Source organism: Centroberyx affinis, unplaced genomic scaffold, assembly GCF_046629955.1.
Source record: "Centroberyx affinis isolate AG114_WGS23_722 - 3 ecotype Tasmania unplaced genomic scaffold, CSIRO-AGI_Caff_v1 ptg000126l_1, whole genome shotgun sequence".
In the NCBI taxonomy this organism is placed as follows: domain Eukaryota; kingdom Metazoa; phylum Chordata; class Actinopteri; order Beryciformes; family Berycidae; genus Centroberyx; species Centroberyx affinis.
The window spans coordinates 330,394-351,449 of NW_027278827.1; the positions used below are offsets into that span (position 1 = coordinate 330,394).

At 40.3% G+C, this 21,056-nt stretch overlaps 1 protein-coding gene across 1 annotated transcript in view; it reads right to left on the reverse strand.

Moving 5' to 3' along the window:
• The window catches only part of itpr1b (inositol 1,4,5-trisphosphate receptor, type 1b), a 90,470-nt gene extending 70,969 nt beyond the window's left edge, over window positions 1-19,501 (reverse strand). Inside the window, exons 1-6 of the mRNA XM_071529497.1 lie at window positions 19,399-19,501; window positions 17,382-17,495; window positions 13,859-13,929; window positions 2,734-2,849; window positions 2,393-2,479; window positions 967-1,125 (exon numbers count right to left, since the gene is read on the reverse strand). Of these exons, the coding sequence (XP_071385598.1) occupies window positions 967-1,125; window positions 2,393-2,479; window positions 2,734-2,849; window positions 13,859-13,929; window positions 17,382-17,473 (525 nt within the window). The 5' untranslated portion in view covers window positions 17,474-17,495; window positions 19,399-19,501. The remainder of the gene's footprint in view (window positions 1-966; window positions 1,126-2,392; window positions 2,480-2,733; window positions 2,850-13,858; window positions 13,930-17,381; window positions 17,496-19,398) is intronic.
• Window positions 19,502-21,056: the final 1,555 nt, after the last annotated feature.

Consider the following 21,056-nt stretch of genomic DNA (forward strand, 5'->3'; position numbering starts at 1 on the left):
CCTATAAATATATTATGGGCATTTCGTATTGGTCTACAGATGTGTTATTTCATAACATGGCCACAGTAAAACTCTTATTCCTCCCTTAGCTCTGGCTGGATATTTGTCTTTACCCGGTGCTGGAAAAACTCGCTGCATTAGTCCTTAAGTTTCCATAAATGGCTTGTTAGCATTCCTCATTAAACCAAGGAGAGCAAGCTCGACTCTAACCCTGACTAAAATTCAAAATGTCATGGTATCCCTTAGGGTGTGTTCACACCAAACATGTTTGGAGTGGTTTATTGGAACTATTTAGTTTGGTTCGTTTGGGCCGATGAGAACAATGTGTGTGTTGCAGTGTAGTTTGTAAGAAGTGAGAATGTAATCTGAATCAACTACAGGGAACAGTCCCAAAACGTGCACTTTTAATGAGACGGATGGTGACATCTGATGGCAGCAGTTCCTCATGCTTGGAAAGCCTAGCATAACAAAATGAAGCAAAGCCAAACCGCTGTTTCTTCACGTGTTTTCAACTGGTATGAGGATCAGAGAAGGCAATAACAGCAAAGAGTGCAGACATGCTTAGCTTAAGTTACAGGGACTGGAATCAGATTTTCTTTTTAGACACCCCCTCCATGTGTCCATGTCCATGTGAATTTTGTTTACTAGTCCTGGTTCACTTGTAATTGAGCAGTGTGAACCTAAACAAACCCAATGCAAAAGTGGGGCGTCCCGGTGTAACATGTAAATGTGACGTTCTGGGTTCACATCTGGCCCAGGACCTTTATCACATGTCATCCCTCTCTCTCTCCCAGTCTTTCGTGTGTCTCTCTACTTTGAACTACCTAATGAAAATGTAACAAAGTAAACTTTTCCACTATGGCTCGGACCAAAGCAAACAAACTGTAGGTGTGATCGCACCCATAGTATCTCCTATTAACTGCAATTCACTTTGACCCCACAGCCAGCTCAGGGCCCTCTACCCACACTGTCTCCCAGGGACCGCAGCTTGTAGAAGGGCTGGATGTAGAACCAAGACCCCTCGTTGCCCGCTGAGTCCAGAGTCACCCTCATGGCATTCTTCTCCAACAGCGCAGGTAGACGCTTGTTCACCGTCAGGTACTTATTGCTTTTCAAGTGCAACAACTGTTGGCAAAACCAGAAACATAGTTGCATGGTTACAAGAAACATAGTTACAAACAATGACATAATGCAGCCAACTGACAACATAAGCTAAATATAGTATATTCAATAATTGCTAAAATGTCTACATAGAATGTTTTATATATTTATTTTTATATGTAGTAAAGTTATACCTCTATATGTAAAGGTATGCAAAGATTTTGTTTTATTAAAATATGATGGAGGAAAGTATTACATTAGTTAGAAGGCACATAAAGATGTAAATATGTCAAAGACTGGCACAACAGGACTCAAGGGAATGATGCACTTGAAACTATGCATCTCCCACTGTTTTCTGGCTTGATTTCTCCTCTAAACTGTTGGAGTACTTTAAATCTCTTGTCCATAAATGCTTCTCATGACCTCTGTTGCAGCTCAGTTTCACCCACTTAATCAACTGTTCCCAGACCTGCCAAAAATAATCTATTACTAACTAATACCTTAAGACTGGCATCACACAGTAGAAGCTCCACATAGTTCTGAGACACACAGCTGGCACTTAATCCTACAAAGTAATATATGGTCTTAGAATTAGTGAATGCCCAATGCACAGCAGATTGGACCTGATGAAACTCTGAGTTTGCTTCTCTGTATTAGTTGGTGAGGCATTTATGATATAATAAAGAGCCTGTTTACAGACTTCTGGTGTGGGCTGGATTATTCACATATTTTTGGCAATATATAGTCTTGTTTTCCCACCCATACGATTACACACTTCTATTTAATCCACTTTGTTGTCTCTGTAATATCTCTGTAATATCTCTGTGAATATTGCAAGAATGATGTGGCAAAGATAGACCACCCTTAAAAGGTGACCACTAAAAAGTTTCCCGAAATCTGTCATGCATTTCCTATGGCAAACCAGGATCTCATTAGTGATTAAATTATTACTGCAATGACTATGCAATGATTCATGGCCACTGAGACACCCTATATGTAGTTACCCCCTTGTGACCGTCACAGAGCGGCCCGCATGACCATTCTTGGTCGTTTCAGAAGCCACATAATCTCATGTCTGTGTGCAAACCATTCCTGGTCAAATGAGCAGAGAATGATAAGGCTCTTATAATGGATTGCCTTGTAGAAGAGCTCTGTTCTGTAACTATTATTTAAAACTTGCCGCTGATGAAACATCCATAGCTAACTTTATAAAGCAGACAGCGTCATATGGTGCCAGATATGGCCACAGCTGACCTAGATACCTTATCGCATAGGTTCCTCCTTCCCATACCTGAATGACATTTCCATACTGGATGACCGTTCCCAGCAGCTTACGGTTTTCAGACTCATTCTGCTTCTTCTCCAAATCAGCAGCATGCTGAAACACGGAGCAGGAGACACAGATGCTCAAGAATACACTCAACCATTAGAATACAGTCGTCTTCATAAAATACTGGTTTTGCAATGTGAATAGATTTCCTATTCCTACACAACACTGATTAATATTTCTAGAATGATATGTTGAACACACATTTCACATGGATACAAGATTGCAGCAACCAATACACTAATCTTGGTTTCACCACAACAAAAGTCAAAGAGCCACCAAACTAAGGTGAGGAAGACACTTACATGGAGTTTATTGAGGAGGACTGTGTCAGTGGTGCTATTGCCTCCCGGTTTCGCCGCCTTCCAGAACTGTTTCTGTGCTGAGTATCTGTTCATAGGACACAGTTTGAAAAGGCAGTCTGGGGAACAAAAAGAAGGAGAGAGAAAGGTGAGGAGCCAAACATCAGTATTCAATAATAGTGCTTTCCTCCACAGTAACAGTAACCTGCACCACATAAAGGTCCTGCTTAAAGGAATGCAGCACGTTTTTGGGAGATAGTTCCGTTGGTCAACTTGCCCAAACATAGACACCAAAGTCATCTATGTGTCCCTGGTAGATCATTCGCTTCAGCACTCCATGCTAACTCTTTAGCATCCACTATGTTGAGTGATAGTAGACCAGTACAACCCACACTGACCGGGTCTCTGCAGCCACGGCTTTACCCAAATTCTGGTTTCGTGTTTGTATATTTTGCAGACAGTGCATATTAATCCATGTTGCATTCATGTGCATGATATTAATACATATTGATTAATGTTGGATCATGCAATTTCCCACGAGATTAGAGGGCCTGATGTCAGTGACGTTTCAGGAGTCAGCAGGATAATCTCAGTTATTTTGTAAGTGCATGATACCTCATCCATGCCTAATCGTCTAGTTCCCAGCCTAACACATTTTTATTACTAAAAGGTCAGTCTTCTTTGAAATTACTACTTGCCCGGTATAAATAATGAAATATAGACCGATCACGCTCTGAAGTTACATACATGCAAAAAAATCACAAGTTTGTGTTCTTTTGTATATTTCATATTTTATTATTACTAGATCAGTATAAGTAATGTAATGTTAAAGTTTAACAGTTCAGCTACTTCCATCTGCTACTACAGATGAGTCACTTCCATCTACAGATGGGTCAATCTCCTTACAACTTGGTGTATTCCTTTAATACTTTGGGGAAACACACCCCGTCATAAAAGTAGCCAAGGAGAAAAAGTGATGAATTGAATGGTGAAATTGTGACTCTAAAGAGAGTAAAGATAATCCATGCAACAAGATGTTTTAATTCTCTCTAGTTATTAGATTAATCTGGTCAGACTGAGTGATTGGTACAAGAAAGATGTGATCATGCAATGACTGCTGTGTGTTTCGCGCTCCATCCTCACCCTATTCCATGGCTTCATGTATACATGCTATCTGCTACCTACTACAGGGGACCTGGTAAGCTGTAACTGTGGTATAAATAGCCACACTGGCAGGCTCTGTTGGAAATGCGGCCAACTCGAATGTGTCCAGGGATTAGCCGTCATAGGGCGCTGGGTGGAAGAGAGGGATGGATAAGCGGCACAGGAGGAGGAGAGGAGGAAAGGAAGGGAGGAGGCCAGGGACCAACGGAGAAAATGGGGCAGTGGGAGAGGAGGGATGCATCTATGTGACAGAGATCAGCAAATGGGTTTAGGGTTTAGGGAGAGAAGGAGAAAAGAAACTAGGATGAATGTGTATTGTAGTGGGACTGTTTTGTCAAAGGTAAGCATACAAAACTTGCATAGGCTGATAGGTGAAGTGATGAGGGGATTATGTCAGTTCATTTATGTGAAGGTGATAAGGAATACAGGCATGCATATTGAACAATAATACATTATATTTTCAGTTATTCACACAATTTAACATAAAGATGAAAACAAACAAGCGTCCAGACATATTTTCATGGTTTATAAATGGTACCACAGGAAAGGGAAATGCTCCCTTAGATTAATGTCAACTACATATTTGTACATTCAATCTCAATGCCATGTAGCCTCTCATTGAGGTTAATCGTGTGGTGCATCCTCACAGACGCATCAACAGACTGTCCGCACTGACCAACACACAGAGTCCAGCTGTTATTGAGGTGCTCCGTACCGAGCACCTAAAAACCTATTAGGCGCCTTTGACTTCTTATAGTTGAGTGTTTATTACAAATGAGGCCCTGCTGTGTTCACGGCATGCACTGTGGAAGTAACTCACATCCTCTTATACTAACAAGCTAGTTGTGCAAGAATTGAATGCCTGTCATCACATCATTGGTACAGGTGAAATTATATGGCAATAAACAATCAAATGAGCCATCAAAGGAAAATAAGATTAAGAGAGATACTTTGACAAACCCAGTTTGGAGTCATTGTTAGCAGCAAGAGGCCTAGCCACAGAGCTCGCCATTACAACCGTCAGCTAACTCTGGAGTCAATATTTTCTGCGGGTGTAAGAGACAAATTATATATAGGTCCCAAATCGCAAAACTTATCCTTTACTGGATTTCAGTCAGACAACTCAAGTAAACAGATTATTGAGAATGAATGCAAATATAGATACAGAATTCATTATGGCATCTAGGCTCTGATCGTCCCCCCTGGGGGAAACCAAGAAATCAGAGCCTACAGGTGTATGCTGGGTGGAGGTGAGCAGCAATAACTAAGCAGCGGTGATTGGCAGTCTGAGCAGTGTAGCGTCGGCATAGACAAAGCTAGCGAGAGTGAGCAAGTGCATTTTGCAGCTTAAATAGACCGCCTTATAGAGAGGGGCGCTGGATATGAGTTGCAATGAGTAATGTGTATCGTGTCAGCAGCGTGACTCAAGTCTGCCTGAACTAGCTTTGCTTCATTTACTATTGTTATACTATCAAACTTGTTATTTTACATTTACAAATAGGTTCTCAAATTCTTTTACCATCTAAAGATTAGGATGCTGTGTGAAGGAATGCAATTCGCATTGTCAGCTGGCATGTTGTCTTTGAGATTTTCTGTCATCATCAGAGGATTTGTGTCAACAGGTCAAACATTTCAAAGACCACCCATTCCTCTCCCATTTCACCAAGAAGTGACTGTACCATTACAGGTGTCACACTTTCCAGTTCCACAATGGGATTATTGATTTCTGCTAGAGCAATCTGCATCAAGCTCTGCTGGAGCAATCAACCTGCACACACACACACACACACACACACACACACACACACACACAATAAGGCAATTACCATTTCATGTCATGGTATCAGCCTCTCAGAGATCAGAGAGGAAGAAGCAAGGTTTAAAATGTTGTGCTAAAGCTCCCTGGAAACCAGGCCTTTTAAACAGCTTAAGTGGGCTATTAATACTCGACAGGGATCTTAGGACTTAACCCTGGCACACTTTGTCTCTGCTGATGTGCCGTCGCTCCAGCTTCAACAACCTGGAGAAGAGGTGAGACCGGGAGAGGATGGAATGATGTCCAGACTGGAATCCATGGAAGTGCATCAGGGCGAAACATTATACGCTGCACTAAGTATGTGATGATGACGTAGGCCTACCGTTGCTTCATATTTCATCAACTTTACCTCTAGCCTTTCCCCTATGAGTCAATCTGCAATGCAAATTAAGTCTGTGTTTTTAAAATGGCAGAGACCTTGAAAATTATGATTACACAGGTGAACTTGACAAAAAACCAGGATTGCAAAGCCAAAGAGAAATAACTGCATAAGTAGTGAAACTGGAAACAATGTACTGTTGATGCAGAACTGTGTGTGGGTTTTTGATATGAAATCTATCAAAACCTAATCATGGCCTTTGATCTTTAAAGGGGCACAGACCACTTAAGTACTTTCGTCATTTAAAAAAAAAAAAAAATCCAACTTCTGGATCATAAAATTAGTTTGTTTATGGAGCAGAACTCAAGCCCTTTGGAGTATTTCTTACGTGTGAAAAAAAGACTGCATTTCTACAATACATGTTTTTAAGTGGCTTCATATATTTTTAAAAGCTGCATTGCACAAAAGATGCAGGAAGTGGTGTCAGGCATGTCGGCCGGCCTCCTGAACGTGTTCACATAAGAGAAAAATCCTGTAATGCTAAACTAGCTGATGCTAACGATTTATAAATGTCAAAATTCAAAAACTCCATCCTCAGCACAGAGGGATATGTACTTACATTTTCACAATAGAGAGAAGTAAGCTTGCTAATTAGAGCAGCGATCTGGCATAAATGCATAGTGAAGAGGTGATATCTCACAATACAAAATCCTGTTGTAATACTAATACTGCTATGTTATTCACTTTTTTGTCTTGAGAATGAGAACAAGGCTTTTTAGCCTTCGTGAGTTAAAATGTCTTCAACACTGGTCACTCGCTCACTGTATCATCCTCCATCACTGAGCAGTTGAATATGCGAGTAAGTGTGGGGGTGCAAGTTAATTGCTGAGTTAGTGGTATTGATCCACAAAAATATGAAATCCCCGCAGATACGTATATTATGGTCATTTTGTGCTATGGGGCAGTAAAAAGTACTGTGCGATAGCAGTGGCACTTTTACTTTAGTCAGTGTCATTCTGCAGCTAGCTGTATGGTGCTACACTACAGCTTTGCATATGATTTGAATAGCTCAGTTAGGACGTGACAAGATCACACCCTTCCTTTGCATCCTCAAATGGAAATGCAGTTTGTTCAAATCCATAAAACACCATTGCCTTACTGTAGTTCACGTCATCTGGTCTAGAGCACTTAATATAAAGGGTATTAAGGACTGACGGATGTCTATCTGGACTGGGAGCCAGCCAGTGATAGCATTGCCCTTGCATTCACTGCATGAATCCAAACAAACATCATTTTAACTCATAGCAGAGAATAGCTACATGACATGCTCATCCAAGGCACCGATCAGTAACATCCCAGGGACTGTTGGTCAAGAGGGCGGGAACTCTGATCGACAGGCCTGCTGATCTTTTGCTCCATCACATTATACAATGTATTGGCAAGATATACTGTACATCTATAGCCACCACACACACACTTTGACCTCAACTTGCTAATCTTTCATTTACTCATTTTTCCTGTGGACTGCTGCCGTAGTGTTGTACCAATTCGTTCATAACACACAAGCACTTGCACGCACACACACACACACACACACACACACACACAGGCTTCATATCTTAAATTTTGCTCTCTTGTTTTTATCAGTTGCCATGTAAAGCAGTTTGTGATGAGCCTGTTTGCCCAAAAGCGCATTATAAATAAATTTGACTATACATTTGACTGGACAAAGAAATGGTTCTTACTTTACAGAGGAATGAACGTACTCTGCTAAGATTACTGAAAATAATATTGTACACAGCATGTTGGAGTGTATTGATCAAGCTCCAGTTGAGCACACAGCCCTGCTCAATCAACAAGCATGTCTCTCGGTAGGGCAGACGTGTTAGGATGGGCTCAGTTCCAGGAAAAATCTATGTACAATATTCATACTTCAGAGGAACAGCCATACTCTACACTTGCTGTGAGCAAAACTGAGATACTATGATGCACTCCCACAAACAACTGGATAAAACTATATAAATAGGGAGCACACAATGATACTGGACTACATTTTGTATGATGTTCTAAAAAAACTCAAACTGTAGGGCATTTACTAAAGCTACAATATGTAACTTTCCACCTTGAGACAGGAAGTGTACGGTCAGTCCTGCCTCCCTCCCCCCTCAGTACACTTGTCACTCATCTTGATAAGTAGTCAACTTTGAAACAGCACCTAACCTGAGGCTGAGGTAACCAGCATCCATACAGCCACCACAGGTGCTGAAGAAGCAGACGTTGAACGCATTCAATCTGCAATAAAAAGCAACGCCGATATCCACCCATGTTTTTGAACGGGTCTTGTCTGCTGCATGTTTAGCTTAGCTTTTCTTTCGTTTCTGACTGCTTTCAGCCATTGTTGTTGCTATGACTTCTCTGTACTTGACAGCCACAATCCAGCTCACCGCTGTCCATGACCACAGCAAATGGTATATGCCCCAAAATGTCTCCAACATCATTTAAAAGCCAATTTCAGGCAGGACGATTTAGGCATGTACACACAGGGTCACAGACTGATGGTGTACAATATATCCTATTTATTTACTGTTATCTTAAAGTAACAAAAAGTAGCATATTGTAGCTTTAAAGGTCTAACAAAAAGAGGAGGAAGAAGAGTGGAGTGGAGGGGAATTCTCAGAAACCTTGATGTTATGTTGTGTCAGATAAATGCTTTCCTAACGGAAAAATCAAAAATTCGGATTTCTAGGGATTTGTTTTTTGTTCAAAACAGCTGACATCTAGGGCTGGGCGATATGGACCAAAAATCATATCTCGGTATTTTTAGGCTGAATGGCGATACACAATATATATCTCAGGATTTTCTACGAAGTGGGCTAAATGTTCAGTTGTAAGTAGGGCTGGGCGATATGGACAAAATCAAATATCACAATATTTTTGACAAAATACCTCCATATCGATATTGCGACAATATTGTAGGGATGACTATTTGTGCTTTCACAAAATATTTACACAATGAGATTTTTGATAAAAAATCATCAGTAATGTGGATATAATGACTAAGTGGGTAAAGGCAAATAATAGATCAGCTAGAACAGTCTGTAAGTTCAGAAAATGACATCACTTTACTGTAATGCAGCCTTTAAAACCAGGAAAAGACAACACTTATGCCATATCACGATATTACGATATCCAAAATCTAAGACGAAATCTAGTCTCATATCACGATATCGATATAATATCGATATATTGCCCAGCCCTACTGACATCCTGACATTGTCAGTGAAAAGAGCACATCCTTTCATGAGTTCTTCCATTCTCCAGTATTTCCATTCATGATTTATGGTCCTAGATGAGATTTGAGGCACTGAACCAAACTTTTCTCTAATCCATAGCCAACTATCACACCAGTAGGTCAGTTAGTGCCAGGCAGCCACTCGTTTTACTACAGATGATAACTAAACATGGAGCAGATGCACCTCTTGAAGAGAGAATACTATAAATGGGAGGGAAACTGAAAAAAACAAAACAATAGAAGTGCACTCAGTACTAAAGAGAAACAACCAAAAGGTATTATTAGCCTTATAGCTGCTGGCCATTCTCTGTCCAAAACTGTCCATGGTTTACACTGACAGTTTTGGGCCAGATAGTTAGAGGGTAAGATGTGATGGTAGGTTGCTGTCGAGGGCCTGATGCTTAACTCTCCCTGGCATTCTGCCTGACAGGAAACCATTCATTTTGAGATCAAGGATCACCAACAAAAAACACTACCTGGTAAGATACAAGAGGATTCCTTACAGGCATAGACAACCTGCAGAGAAATGTAAAACAACAGCAATCAATATGCAAATGTGTCTGTGTTATGGTAAACGGATCATAGAGGATATGGTTCTCCACAGTTAATGGTTGCGTTGGTGAGCCTGTGAGTGTATCTCCACTTCCTGGTCATTGTCACTCAAGGATGACATGAAAGAGAGCGCCAATTGTGACAATGACAAGGACGTGCTAAATAAAGTCCTGCAATGCTTTTATAATCCCATGGATAAAAAAAGGTCAATTTAATTTCCATTACTTGTTCCAAGTAGATGGAAGTGACACTGGCAATTGCGTCATTTCACTCAAGAATAAATTTACCAAGACCTTTAGAGAGGGATCCACTATGGCAGCACAGGGCAGTGCAGAAAGCATCCAGAAGCCCATTTGCTACCAAGTGACAGCCACTCTGAAAATACTCTCTCTGTTGTTGCCATAAAACTACCATAACTTTGAATAGGGATGCAGAATACCACACAATAGGCCACTCTAAATAGCCTAACAGCACTCAATTATTTACAACGGTATTACAAAGGCTTAGCTTACTGAACAAAAAATTACTGCGTGTTCAATTTATTTATTTATTTATTTTTAACCCGGACAAACCCAAATTGTGCCAAGACTGGAGGAGAAGCCCAAAATGGGTTAATTACACAAACCTACTTTTTTTCCCTTACAGAGCAAATCCAGTGCATTGGTAAATATAGTATCATTGTTCCACAAACCATATAACCTGACATACTGTGTTGCATTTAGAATATGACCTTAGTTCTTAGCTACACCTAAATAAAAGCTGGGCACAATACTAGATGAATCACATCAATAATTCAAGCCTGCATCTGGAAAAGGTCAACATGTTCTAACAACAGCAACAAGACTAACCTAGTGCCATTTCAAAACCTCTAATGTGGTACTGAATATTGAAAACCAAAATTTGACCCAAAAAGAAAAGAATGCTCATTGAGTGGAAAGTTACAGTGAGAATGGTGAACCGCATGAAGAGGTCAACAACTTATTTTGGAAGCTATACTTATTTGAGTATAACAAATTATGTTACTGCCAAGCCCAAACTTCTGAGATACAGGGCTTCAAAGTTTTTACTAGGCTTGTGTCACTCTCTCAGACAAAACCAACTTCCTCTTTATTGGAGACATTATTACATCCTAGTGGCCATGCCAGACTTATCAATGGCCTTTTCCACACCTTTTCCGACAGCACCCAGAATAAAAGCTCATAGGAAATGAACATGGGATACAAGTACACTTAGATCTGATAGTATGAGAGAAACGGACATGTGGAGGGAATTACTAAATAAAAATGAACATGGTCATAATATACTGACCAAAAAACAGGTACAAAGAAGTCTGGATATGTTTCTCTTGACAAGAGGGCAGGTACAGGTATGTAATGTTTTCTGCAGAGGAGGCAGGTGAACACCAGTTAAATTACTTAGCCTAAGTACAGTGACACTTCCTTTTCCATACAGATGTCTGCTGAGGCTACATGTCATAACACTGGACCAAGGTCATGGCGTGGCATTTCAACAGAACGAGATACGCATATTCACTGATGCTCTGAATGAATAGAGGTTGGCTTACTCTATGATTGTATCTGACACATTTCTAGAGATATCACGCTGACATCACGGGTCTAGACAGAACTATTTCATGAGCTAGAAATACAACAGAGCACACTGTTATACACAAAAAATTAAATTTCTAAACACATTTATTACACACTCTGTTAGTCCCTATATCCCACCCTACAAGCAGCATTTATTTTGCCTATTTTGAACAGGCTGCTTGTTGTATCACATCCGGTCAATGGGTGGCATGCTGGAAGACTCTCATACACAGCCGTTCCCAATTTTTTTGAAATCCTGGATACTGGGATGAACCGTTGTCTTGGTGAATATTAACATATTTACATTCATCTAATATTGACCTAGAATATTAATTAGGATATGAATAGGATACTAAAAATGATGTGATCATGCTGCCATGCTAGCATTACTTACGTCAGCATGCATTTTGAGTTGACCTAAGTGCTGTTAGAATCCTCTACCCACAATGCTTGTTCAGTGTCAAAAGTGGGGTTTTGCTTGGTGTCAAAAGGGCCTTTCAATTGATATATAATACTCATATTCGACCAAAATCGCACTTACGCCCCTTTGGCTCCAAGCCCTCGATTTGGACATTGTGGTTAATTTAAGTTTGCTTTGAGGTCTAGAGATACTACCTGAGAACCATCAGTGCTAATATGAAGTATGTAAATACAACCAGTGGTTAAAAAACATGGGATCAACTTGGTATTCCCTGTTACAAGGCAGGCATTTTTGTGTACTTTTTTGGGTTATACTTACTGGATAGTCACAATAATAGTGCTCAGTGACAAACTATTACTTCTTGTTTTTTGATGAGACAATGTCAGTGACTACCTGAAATGAATTATTATCATAATTGGGTACGGATTACAGTATTATTAGATTACGATTAGGATTAGAAGTGAGTATTTCTCAGAAAAATTAACTGTTTGATACTTCCGCCTATAATAAGGCCTTATATAAAAGGCTGCTGATTCACAATACAACCATATTTTGACATTCTGGTTGTTTTGGAGTGTAGGGACACTACCGGTAGACCATCAGTGCAAATATGATGTAAATACAACCAGTAGGTAGAAAATTACATGGGATTAACTTGGTACTCCCTCTTTCAGGGCAGGCCTTTTTTTTTGCACTTTTTTGCCTATGTGGTGAATTCATTGATGAATTTAATGACTTTTGCAGTAAAAAGAAAAATTATGACCATTCATTTCATGAAGGGGACATGTCAAAGTTATGAAAAAACAAGGTCATGTTTTGTTCTACCCTGGGTAGGGGTATCTCAAAATTTTGTGGGTTTGGATCCTGCTCTATGTCATTACTGACATGCATGGTACTCTATCATGCTGACCATCAAAACTGACCATTAATATGCCATTTCCCACCTTGTTTGTGAAATGAAAAGGTAGCAGAGAAAACATCATTTGTTTTTCTGCTGATAAGTGACATGCATTTTGCAAATGTATTTTTTTTTGTAACCTTTTTTTCATCCAAGGACTGCCATGCTAGCATGACTTACGTCAGCATGCATTTTGAGTTGACCTAAGTGCTGTTAGAATCCTCTACCCACAATGCTTGTTCAGTGTCAAAAGTGAGGTTTTGCTTGGTGTGATAAGGGCATAAGTGCAGTTACGCCCTTTTGACACCAAGCAAAACCCTAACAGTCAACTGAGCATGCATATTCTCTGCTTCACATTCATACAGTTCCATGCATTCACACCTGGGAACTACCCAGTACAACTAGAGTCTTCTACTGTTGGCCACTGGAGCAGTTGGCATCTTGCCAGTTAAGGGCCTTGCTCAAGGGCACCTCAATGGTAGTTGCTAAGGGTGATGAGAGTGTTTCTCATTCACTTTTCATACAAGAGGAGAGACATACATACCTCCCAATAAAACATTTTAGCAGGTTCTGGAGTGTAGTATGCAAGGGCTGATTTTTCACTTTTCTGTCCCATTGGATGATTCTAATACTGATGTACTTTGCGATTGTTTGATGTAATTTGTAATCTGTATTGTATTCATTCAACTCTCTATGCAAGGAAGTGGTGTCATTGATTGTCTATAAATGGACTCCAATCTCTTCCTATGGCAGAGATCTAATGAAGACCTAGTGTCATAATGTTTTCCATGATTTCTCATTCACTTTCCCCACCCCAATTTCTTCATCTGATCTGGGGATTCAAACCAGGAACCCTCCAGTCACAAGCCTGCGTCTCAAACCTCTAGACTACTGCTGACTACTGCAAGTTCTTAGAAATGTTTTTAGAATCCAGATTGCTAAACAGCAAAGCTACTACAATGATACTAGGCCAATCATTTCTAATATACACTCAAACCACCAATGGTCCTGACTTAAAATACATTTTAGTCATTGATATGTCAAGTAGTGGGAAGCAAGGTGCTTTTGAGGACTTACCTCTGAATTTCTTGGGGGGATTGTTGAGGTCGCCTGTGTCTGGTTGTACCACACATCGGTCATCCACAAGCCTGGGGACAGAGACATCAGAACTCAATCAGTCACTCAAGACACAGACCGACTGAACATCAAACTTAACTAGGTCTTCCAAAAGCTTCTATTTTTTATCCACACACTTTTTGATCACACTACCAAAGCGCATACATGAATAAACAAGAGGCACTTGAGCTGCCTAATGTCCCAACATAATCACCATGATATTTTAAACATAGGGATAGGATGATATAAAGAAATTAAATATATTGCAATACAAAAAAGTGACAATACGTATTGTGGGGCAGAACAATGAATCGCAATATTAGCCACCATTTTATTCTGCTGTAGTAATCACAAATGAGAAGGCTTGGCCATTACAATTTCACAAGCTCTCCATCCAAATTATATGATCTGCACTTTGTAATGACATTTTTAAATTGTAGTTTACATTCTAGCAAGACAATGCCATTGCTAGAAAGATTTGTGGCTCAGAAATAAACATAATTCTGCACAGTCAGTCAATTTGTTGTCATTGAACATTTACTACATTGTATCTTGGTTGAATCGAATCGTGAACCCCATATCGCGTTTTGAATAGTATCGTGAGGTTAGCATATCATCCTATCCCTAATTGAACATGACCGGTTATGCTAATGAGGTGACTAGTTATGCTAATTAATGAATTAATTAGCAAATATTTAAAAATGTTCATACTTCATTTAATACCTGGGTGGTATTAATATGAACTCTGTCTCTTAAAGCATTAAGGAGTTATAGTAGTTTAAAGAAAAACAGTTTTATGTCCTCATTAATATGCAAATTAATGCAGCAAGGTGCTCCAAAATCTAATTAGATCATCTACTCTATAGGGAGAACATGTGGTGTAAGTGTGAAGTTTCTATCATGCGTTCTTGAGTTATTGTGTTCACAAGAATGTGTACACACACACACACACACACACACACAGACAGACAGACAGACGTCACCATGACGACATAATGATTTCACCCAAAATGCATGCTCATTTGATTTGAGACACATCAATAGCATGAAACAAATTAAACAAATTAAAATCTTCAGTATATTGTATTGGCAACACACATCATGCTGGAAAGACAGGGAAGCTGCTGTGAACACTGGCCACAATATTAAACACTCAAAAAAAGCTTAGAAGAACTGAGCTGATCTCCAAGAGCTTAATGGTCCAGACCAGTGGCCCGTTATCAGTAGTCTAAACAGTCAAAATTTCCTCTCCCTTTTGGAAGAGCGCTAACAGCCAAACTGCTCAGACCTAACTTTCTGAAGCTAAAAATAAATGGAGCAACAGCTATGCCTGAGATTTCCCCTGCATTCCTGCCTGGAATTAACATATTGTCCAGGAGTATTGTGAAAGGAAACATTCGCTATAGGAGGAGAAGCTCTGTCAAAATGAATGCCATCAAAGGAAGAAGAGAGGATGAAAACAGATTTTTGACCAGGGGCACAAATGTGAGAATAAACATTTTTTCAGTGACTCTCTTTCATCAACAGTAGATCTGTTTCTCGAAATGACAACTTGTGATCGTAATAAACCTCGACTACCTTGACACCATTATCCCACTGCATAACAGGCAAGCACTATCACATAGTAGATCAACACAAATACAACACCTCAGTAGGATTCACTCCAGTCTAGTCAGATGGATCTTTTTATAGCTCATGCAGTACACACTGCACTCAAGGGGCACTGTAATGATGTTTTAAGGAAATAAAGCGCGTGCTGTGAGAATCTCCTTCAAAGGAACGAATGGCCATGGCCCTGATCACATTGATGCATTGCTGGGGAAAGGTCACAAGCGGGTTTCTTCTCCATAAAGAACAGGACTTGCAAGGTTCATCTGCACTCAAAGTCAAGAGGGATGAAGCATTAAATTCAGCAGGGAGCAGCCGAGCTTGCTCTTATGTTCCAGGATACAGCATCAAGACTCTGAAGACCTTGGGTGCTGTCCTCTCTGAACCAGCAGTGGTCCAGGTGGTAAATTATACAGCTGTCTCTCAAGGGTCGCATACACAGATGCAAAGGCAACAGCGCTATACAATAACGCTATTTATAGCTAGATCCTCTTAGCTCATCTCTTAACAGTGAGCCCTGCCAGCAGCAATGGCGGGGGAAATGATTACTAGGCATAACAGCACCAGACGGGCAACTTGACAAATGAGCTCTGTCATGGTGGCAATCTTCAAAGCCGTGCACACATTTGTTGCCATGGTAGGTGACGCACGACACCAAATAGTGAAGGAGCGAGCGTTCTTAGGGATGGCGAGGGGAGGGCTTGGCATGGCCTCTGCTGAGTGGCAGCTAGTGACGCGGCAAGATTAAGAGGAAAAGATTGCAGCACTAAAAAACGAGAGAGGGAGGAGAGGGCAACACAGATGCTGCGCTCATTTTCACCGTGGGAGAAGAAAAACAAAACACCCCAGAGTAGAAAATAGAAAGGAAGCAGGGGGGGGGGGCACCGGCTTCACTGACGCAAGAGTAGAAAATCAGAGAAAAGAGTCCTAAGCTACAGCATCAGAGATGCTGTAGGTGGATAAGCACATGCACAGCAAAGTCTAATCAATGGTTGACGTCTGAAAAAAAAAGTCTATTGGGTTTTACATTTTAGTCCCTTTTACTCATTGCATGTTAGTCTTCTGGTGTTTTTGTGACAGCCAATAGAATTTCAGCGTTTGCTCAATTTGCTCAAAATTAGATGAACTTTGAACTCTCTACCTACAATTAAGGCGGAGGGAAGATGCCAAGTACTTTAATAAATGGGAGTGAGCACTTAGCTGTAAGAGATGGGGTACTTTAAACAGCCAAAGCACCAGTCATTGTATAATGTAACAGCCTGAACACGCAGTCTGAAGCAAACACAAGAGGAAAGACAACTACTGTAGGGTCCACTGCCTCTTAAATAAAACAAAGTATCACCTACCTCTTTTTCTCTGATTTCCCTCTCTAGTACAACAATTAATTCAACGTAGTCTTCTCCAAAACAGCTTGCGTTCCCTCTCTGCCTCTCCATACTCCACTACCAGACGTACAACATCTAATGTGTTCAATAGGAAACTACTACTTTTATGTCTAGGAAGTCATTCTGCAACCTGGTTTTCTGTGTCTCACTGAAATCAGTACTAAACTGTGTTGTACGACCAAGAGAATTAGCAACGGCTTATTATTCAAATAATGTGGAGGATCCAACACCAAGTGCTTGTGTTTTCAGTAAAAGCCAATCAGTTAAATCCATCCATTACTCTACCCTATCACCTCAGCAGCAGTTGCAGCCATCTCATTGGCTCAGAACAGCAACCATGTAAATCATTACATAGGCTACCGTGTTTATTTACAGTAGCTTTGTTGAGGCTGTTCATAATACACATGATGGGATGGTATTGTCTGTAGCTCCATCTGTCCAGTGAGCTCTCTGGGAAAACTGTGAGGGAAGTGGAGGCGGTGGGAACTTACCCTAAAGTGCTGATAAATCCACTGGTGGAGCCCTCAGCATACAGGGAACAAATGTCCCCGATATGGAGGAAACTGGACATCTTGTCCGACATGGTTCCTCACCCTTGACTGCACCTGAAAATGATTGACACCACAGGTCTGTAAAGCTTTGCTGAATAGAACTGAGCCAAATCAAATCACAAACATCGAACCATTCAGAATTGTTTATTTCACTCAGCAAAAACAAGATGACCTGAATGCATCCTGACATCTCAACTAATCAAGGTGTAATCAAAGGATGCAGCATGGGAATACTTGAACGACAAGGCCAACAGTAGATTGACTGGATCTTATTTTAGTTTAGTTTTTTCCACCATACTATATAGGCTATATTACACTTTTTAAATGTTACTTCTCCTGCTTTTGTATCTCTTTATGGTCTTGGTTCTGTATTGGCTGTCTTTTTCATGCCCCCTTCACTATTTTTATCCATGTTAGTAAAGCACTTTGAGTTACACTATTGCATGAAATATGCTAAACAAATAAAAATTGATTGATTTGATTTGGATTTGACGTGAGACGTCAAAGGACACTGTTTGCATAACTGACAGTTGTGTGCCGTGTGTCTGCACTTGATCCTGAACAAAAGACTGTCAATAGGTGATTTTGTCAAATAATTGAAATCCGAGCGTAGACTGTTGACAGTAAACTTATATCAGATAAGCAGCTTTAATTAAAGTGCAAAGAGCAGCAGTACTGATCATCCAAGGGAAACATCATTACTGTCATGACATGGAGCTTGCTAATGCTGAAGCTTGTGGTCAACTGGGTCCAAATCATCTGACTGAATCTTTTCTAGGCCATCCTCAGAGCAACACCTACTGTTAGATCATGAGTAACCTTTGTGTAGCAATTCATTGAAACTGACTGCATTCATCTACATTTATCTGATTAGACATAAATAACTCTAGTGCTGTTTAGGCCAACCATTACTCTCCTGTTCTTATTGTAAATACAGGCTGTGGCCTATTCATATCAAAGCACAGGTAATTGTCAGCTGCTTATAAAAGACATAAATACCATAAATGACTGGATAGGTGATAAACTGCTTAGAGTTAGGCCTGAATAGTTAGGCCTATTCAGGATGGAAACCTTGATGTAAAACACCTGCATGGACAAGGGTTATTAGAAATGAAACAATCAAAAATCAATCACAAAAAACAAAACGATGCTTCTCAACTTACTATAGTGTTATTAGCTATCTAAAACCAACAGGGATTAAAATGTAGGTCACTCTCCTTTAGGCTATCTGGGAATTAAGAAACATAAGCAGAATCCTAACTCTGTCAGATGACTTAATGCAATGGAAAGACTCTAGATTGATATCTAGATATAACCCAGTATAATTCAATCTCATACTATAAAGAGGGTACATTGTAGCCTATGGCTGTAAACAATGATGTAGTGTAGGGGAACCCATCTAAACTTAGCCTCAAATTCATAGTATGTAGCATACTAAGTAGCCTAGTATCAAACTGATGTAAGTTAAACGAAGATGGGGTCTTTAAGGAGAAGAAAAGAATACATTACGGCTTTTCTGTAAATAAAACTGATCTTTGTTTATACTGGTTGATGGTTATTTGCCATGATTATCACTGACTGAAGGTCATAGTTTAGATTTGGCTTTACCACTACATCACTGCATACAACCCAGTGTACGTATGAATGCCACACCACATAAAGTGGTTGTTTTGTAGCCTGTAGCTGTGTAACACGTTTTGAACGTGCTGTGGCATGTTAAAACTATTTCCTGAGATGACCACTGTTAGGTTAATAAAAATATTTCTGCTAAAATAGCAAGTCGTTGTTCAGGGCTGAATAAAACGGCCGCGTGCCTCTATTTTCATCTTTGAGCTGCAGCAAAACAACCGACAACAATCAGCGCGTGGGCTACTTCCTTGACAGGGATGCTGCTGCTCAATGACAAATGAAAAATACCCTAGCTGGAAAAGTACAAGGCGGAAAAAAAGGACTTTACCTGGCAAAAAAGGACGAAGGCGGTAAAAAGAGAGGGAGAGAAACGCGCGAGTAAGTGGGTCAGCAGAGGTTAATTTCCACAGCGCTATCCTCGGTTAAGTCCATGGTAGAGAAACTCCAGGTAAGAGCAGGCTGAGCGGTGTTATCTCTGGCAGCTGAATGTGTCCTCGGCTACAATCCGCTTCTCACCTCCTCCACATGCTCACTGAGGGAACGCCCCTTTCATTACTACTTATACTGCAGCGGAGCTCTCTGGGAAATGTAGTTTTTGTTTTAGTGAAAGCGCTGTCACATGCAGTGCTCTTGAATAGAATAGAATAGAATAGAATAGAATATGTCTTACTAGCAAAAACTATAAATATATATATTTTTGGGTGATTTTGGATTGTGCTGTTGCCATGTGAAAACCTCTAACTTCAAAGCTCTTACATTTGCTGTTCTAAACACCTGGTGTCTGGTAGGTCTTTCCCGGGCAAAATCCTGCACATTCAAACATATGGGCAAACCTAAAGAATAGAATAGAATAGAATAGAATAGAATAGAATAGAATAGAAATGCCTTATATAGGGTAGGGTAATTTTGCATTGGTTGCCTTATGGTCGGTTTCTGTTCCCTGGTGGTTGACTTGAGGCTGTATGTCAAAACTCTGTTGGATCATGTGCAGCTTGCCCACTCTTAAGTAGAAATAACTCTCCTTTACACGTGTCACATGGCCTCGACCACAATCAACATGTCACTGCATGATCAAATCCATGTGACTTGAATTTTTTGCCTGACCAAAGTCTATTATTTTACGTATGTAATGTCAAAACCAGAAGCAGGCATACTGCCTTTAAAAGGGAGCTCCTGCTGTGCATGTTAAAGGGTGAAATGATATGAGATAAAGACCGCTGTCAGAAACACTGTGACTGGGCAACTGGCAGTCAGGTAACTGGGTTCATCCTGAGAAGACACCTTTAAATTCTGGAAACTAGAGCCAGTTCAATTAACTCCATGCTTTTGTTCACATAGTAAACCTAATCAATCCTGTTTACTGACTTCACCAACAGAGACAGACTATGACTCTTGGAGGGTCTATGCATCGTTCTAAGGATTTAACGTTATGCTTGCTAGAACACATCTTGTGCTTTTTATGCCGCCGGAGCAACAGGGATCACAATATTCTTGGCAAAGTTTTGATTGTAAGTTTTGAATAGCTCAGTCCCACAAGTTGGAGTGATCTAGTTTATTTGCAGTTGCCCCATTAAAATCACGTCATCTTTTCAGCTACTGTAATTGGAACAGGCCCCTCTATGTACTGAAATATTGAAAAGCATCATGCAATATTGAAGTCACCAAAAAAACTTGCCAGATGAATAGAATAAAATGTAGTGAACCAGCAATTACCATGTTGATCCCATATAGATGATTAAATGTCATTCTTATCAATGTTCATTACTGTGGGCAAACTTGACTATGGCTGATAATTCCTGATTGCAACATGAATGAGAGAGAGAGAGCGAGAGAGAGAGAGAGAGAGAGGGGGGGGGGGGGATCTACCTCTTTCAGCCCCAACATGGGCTCAGTAACTAATCCTGTTTATTAACTGCTAATTTGGTTAGCGAGCTACAGGTTTTAAAGGGATAATGAGAGTGGAACATGCGGGGGTACATGAGTGTC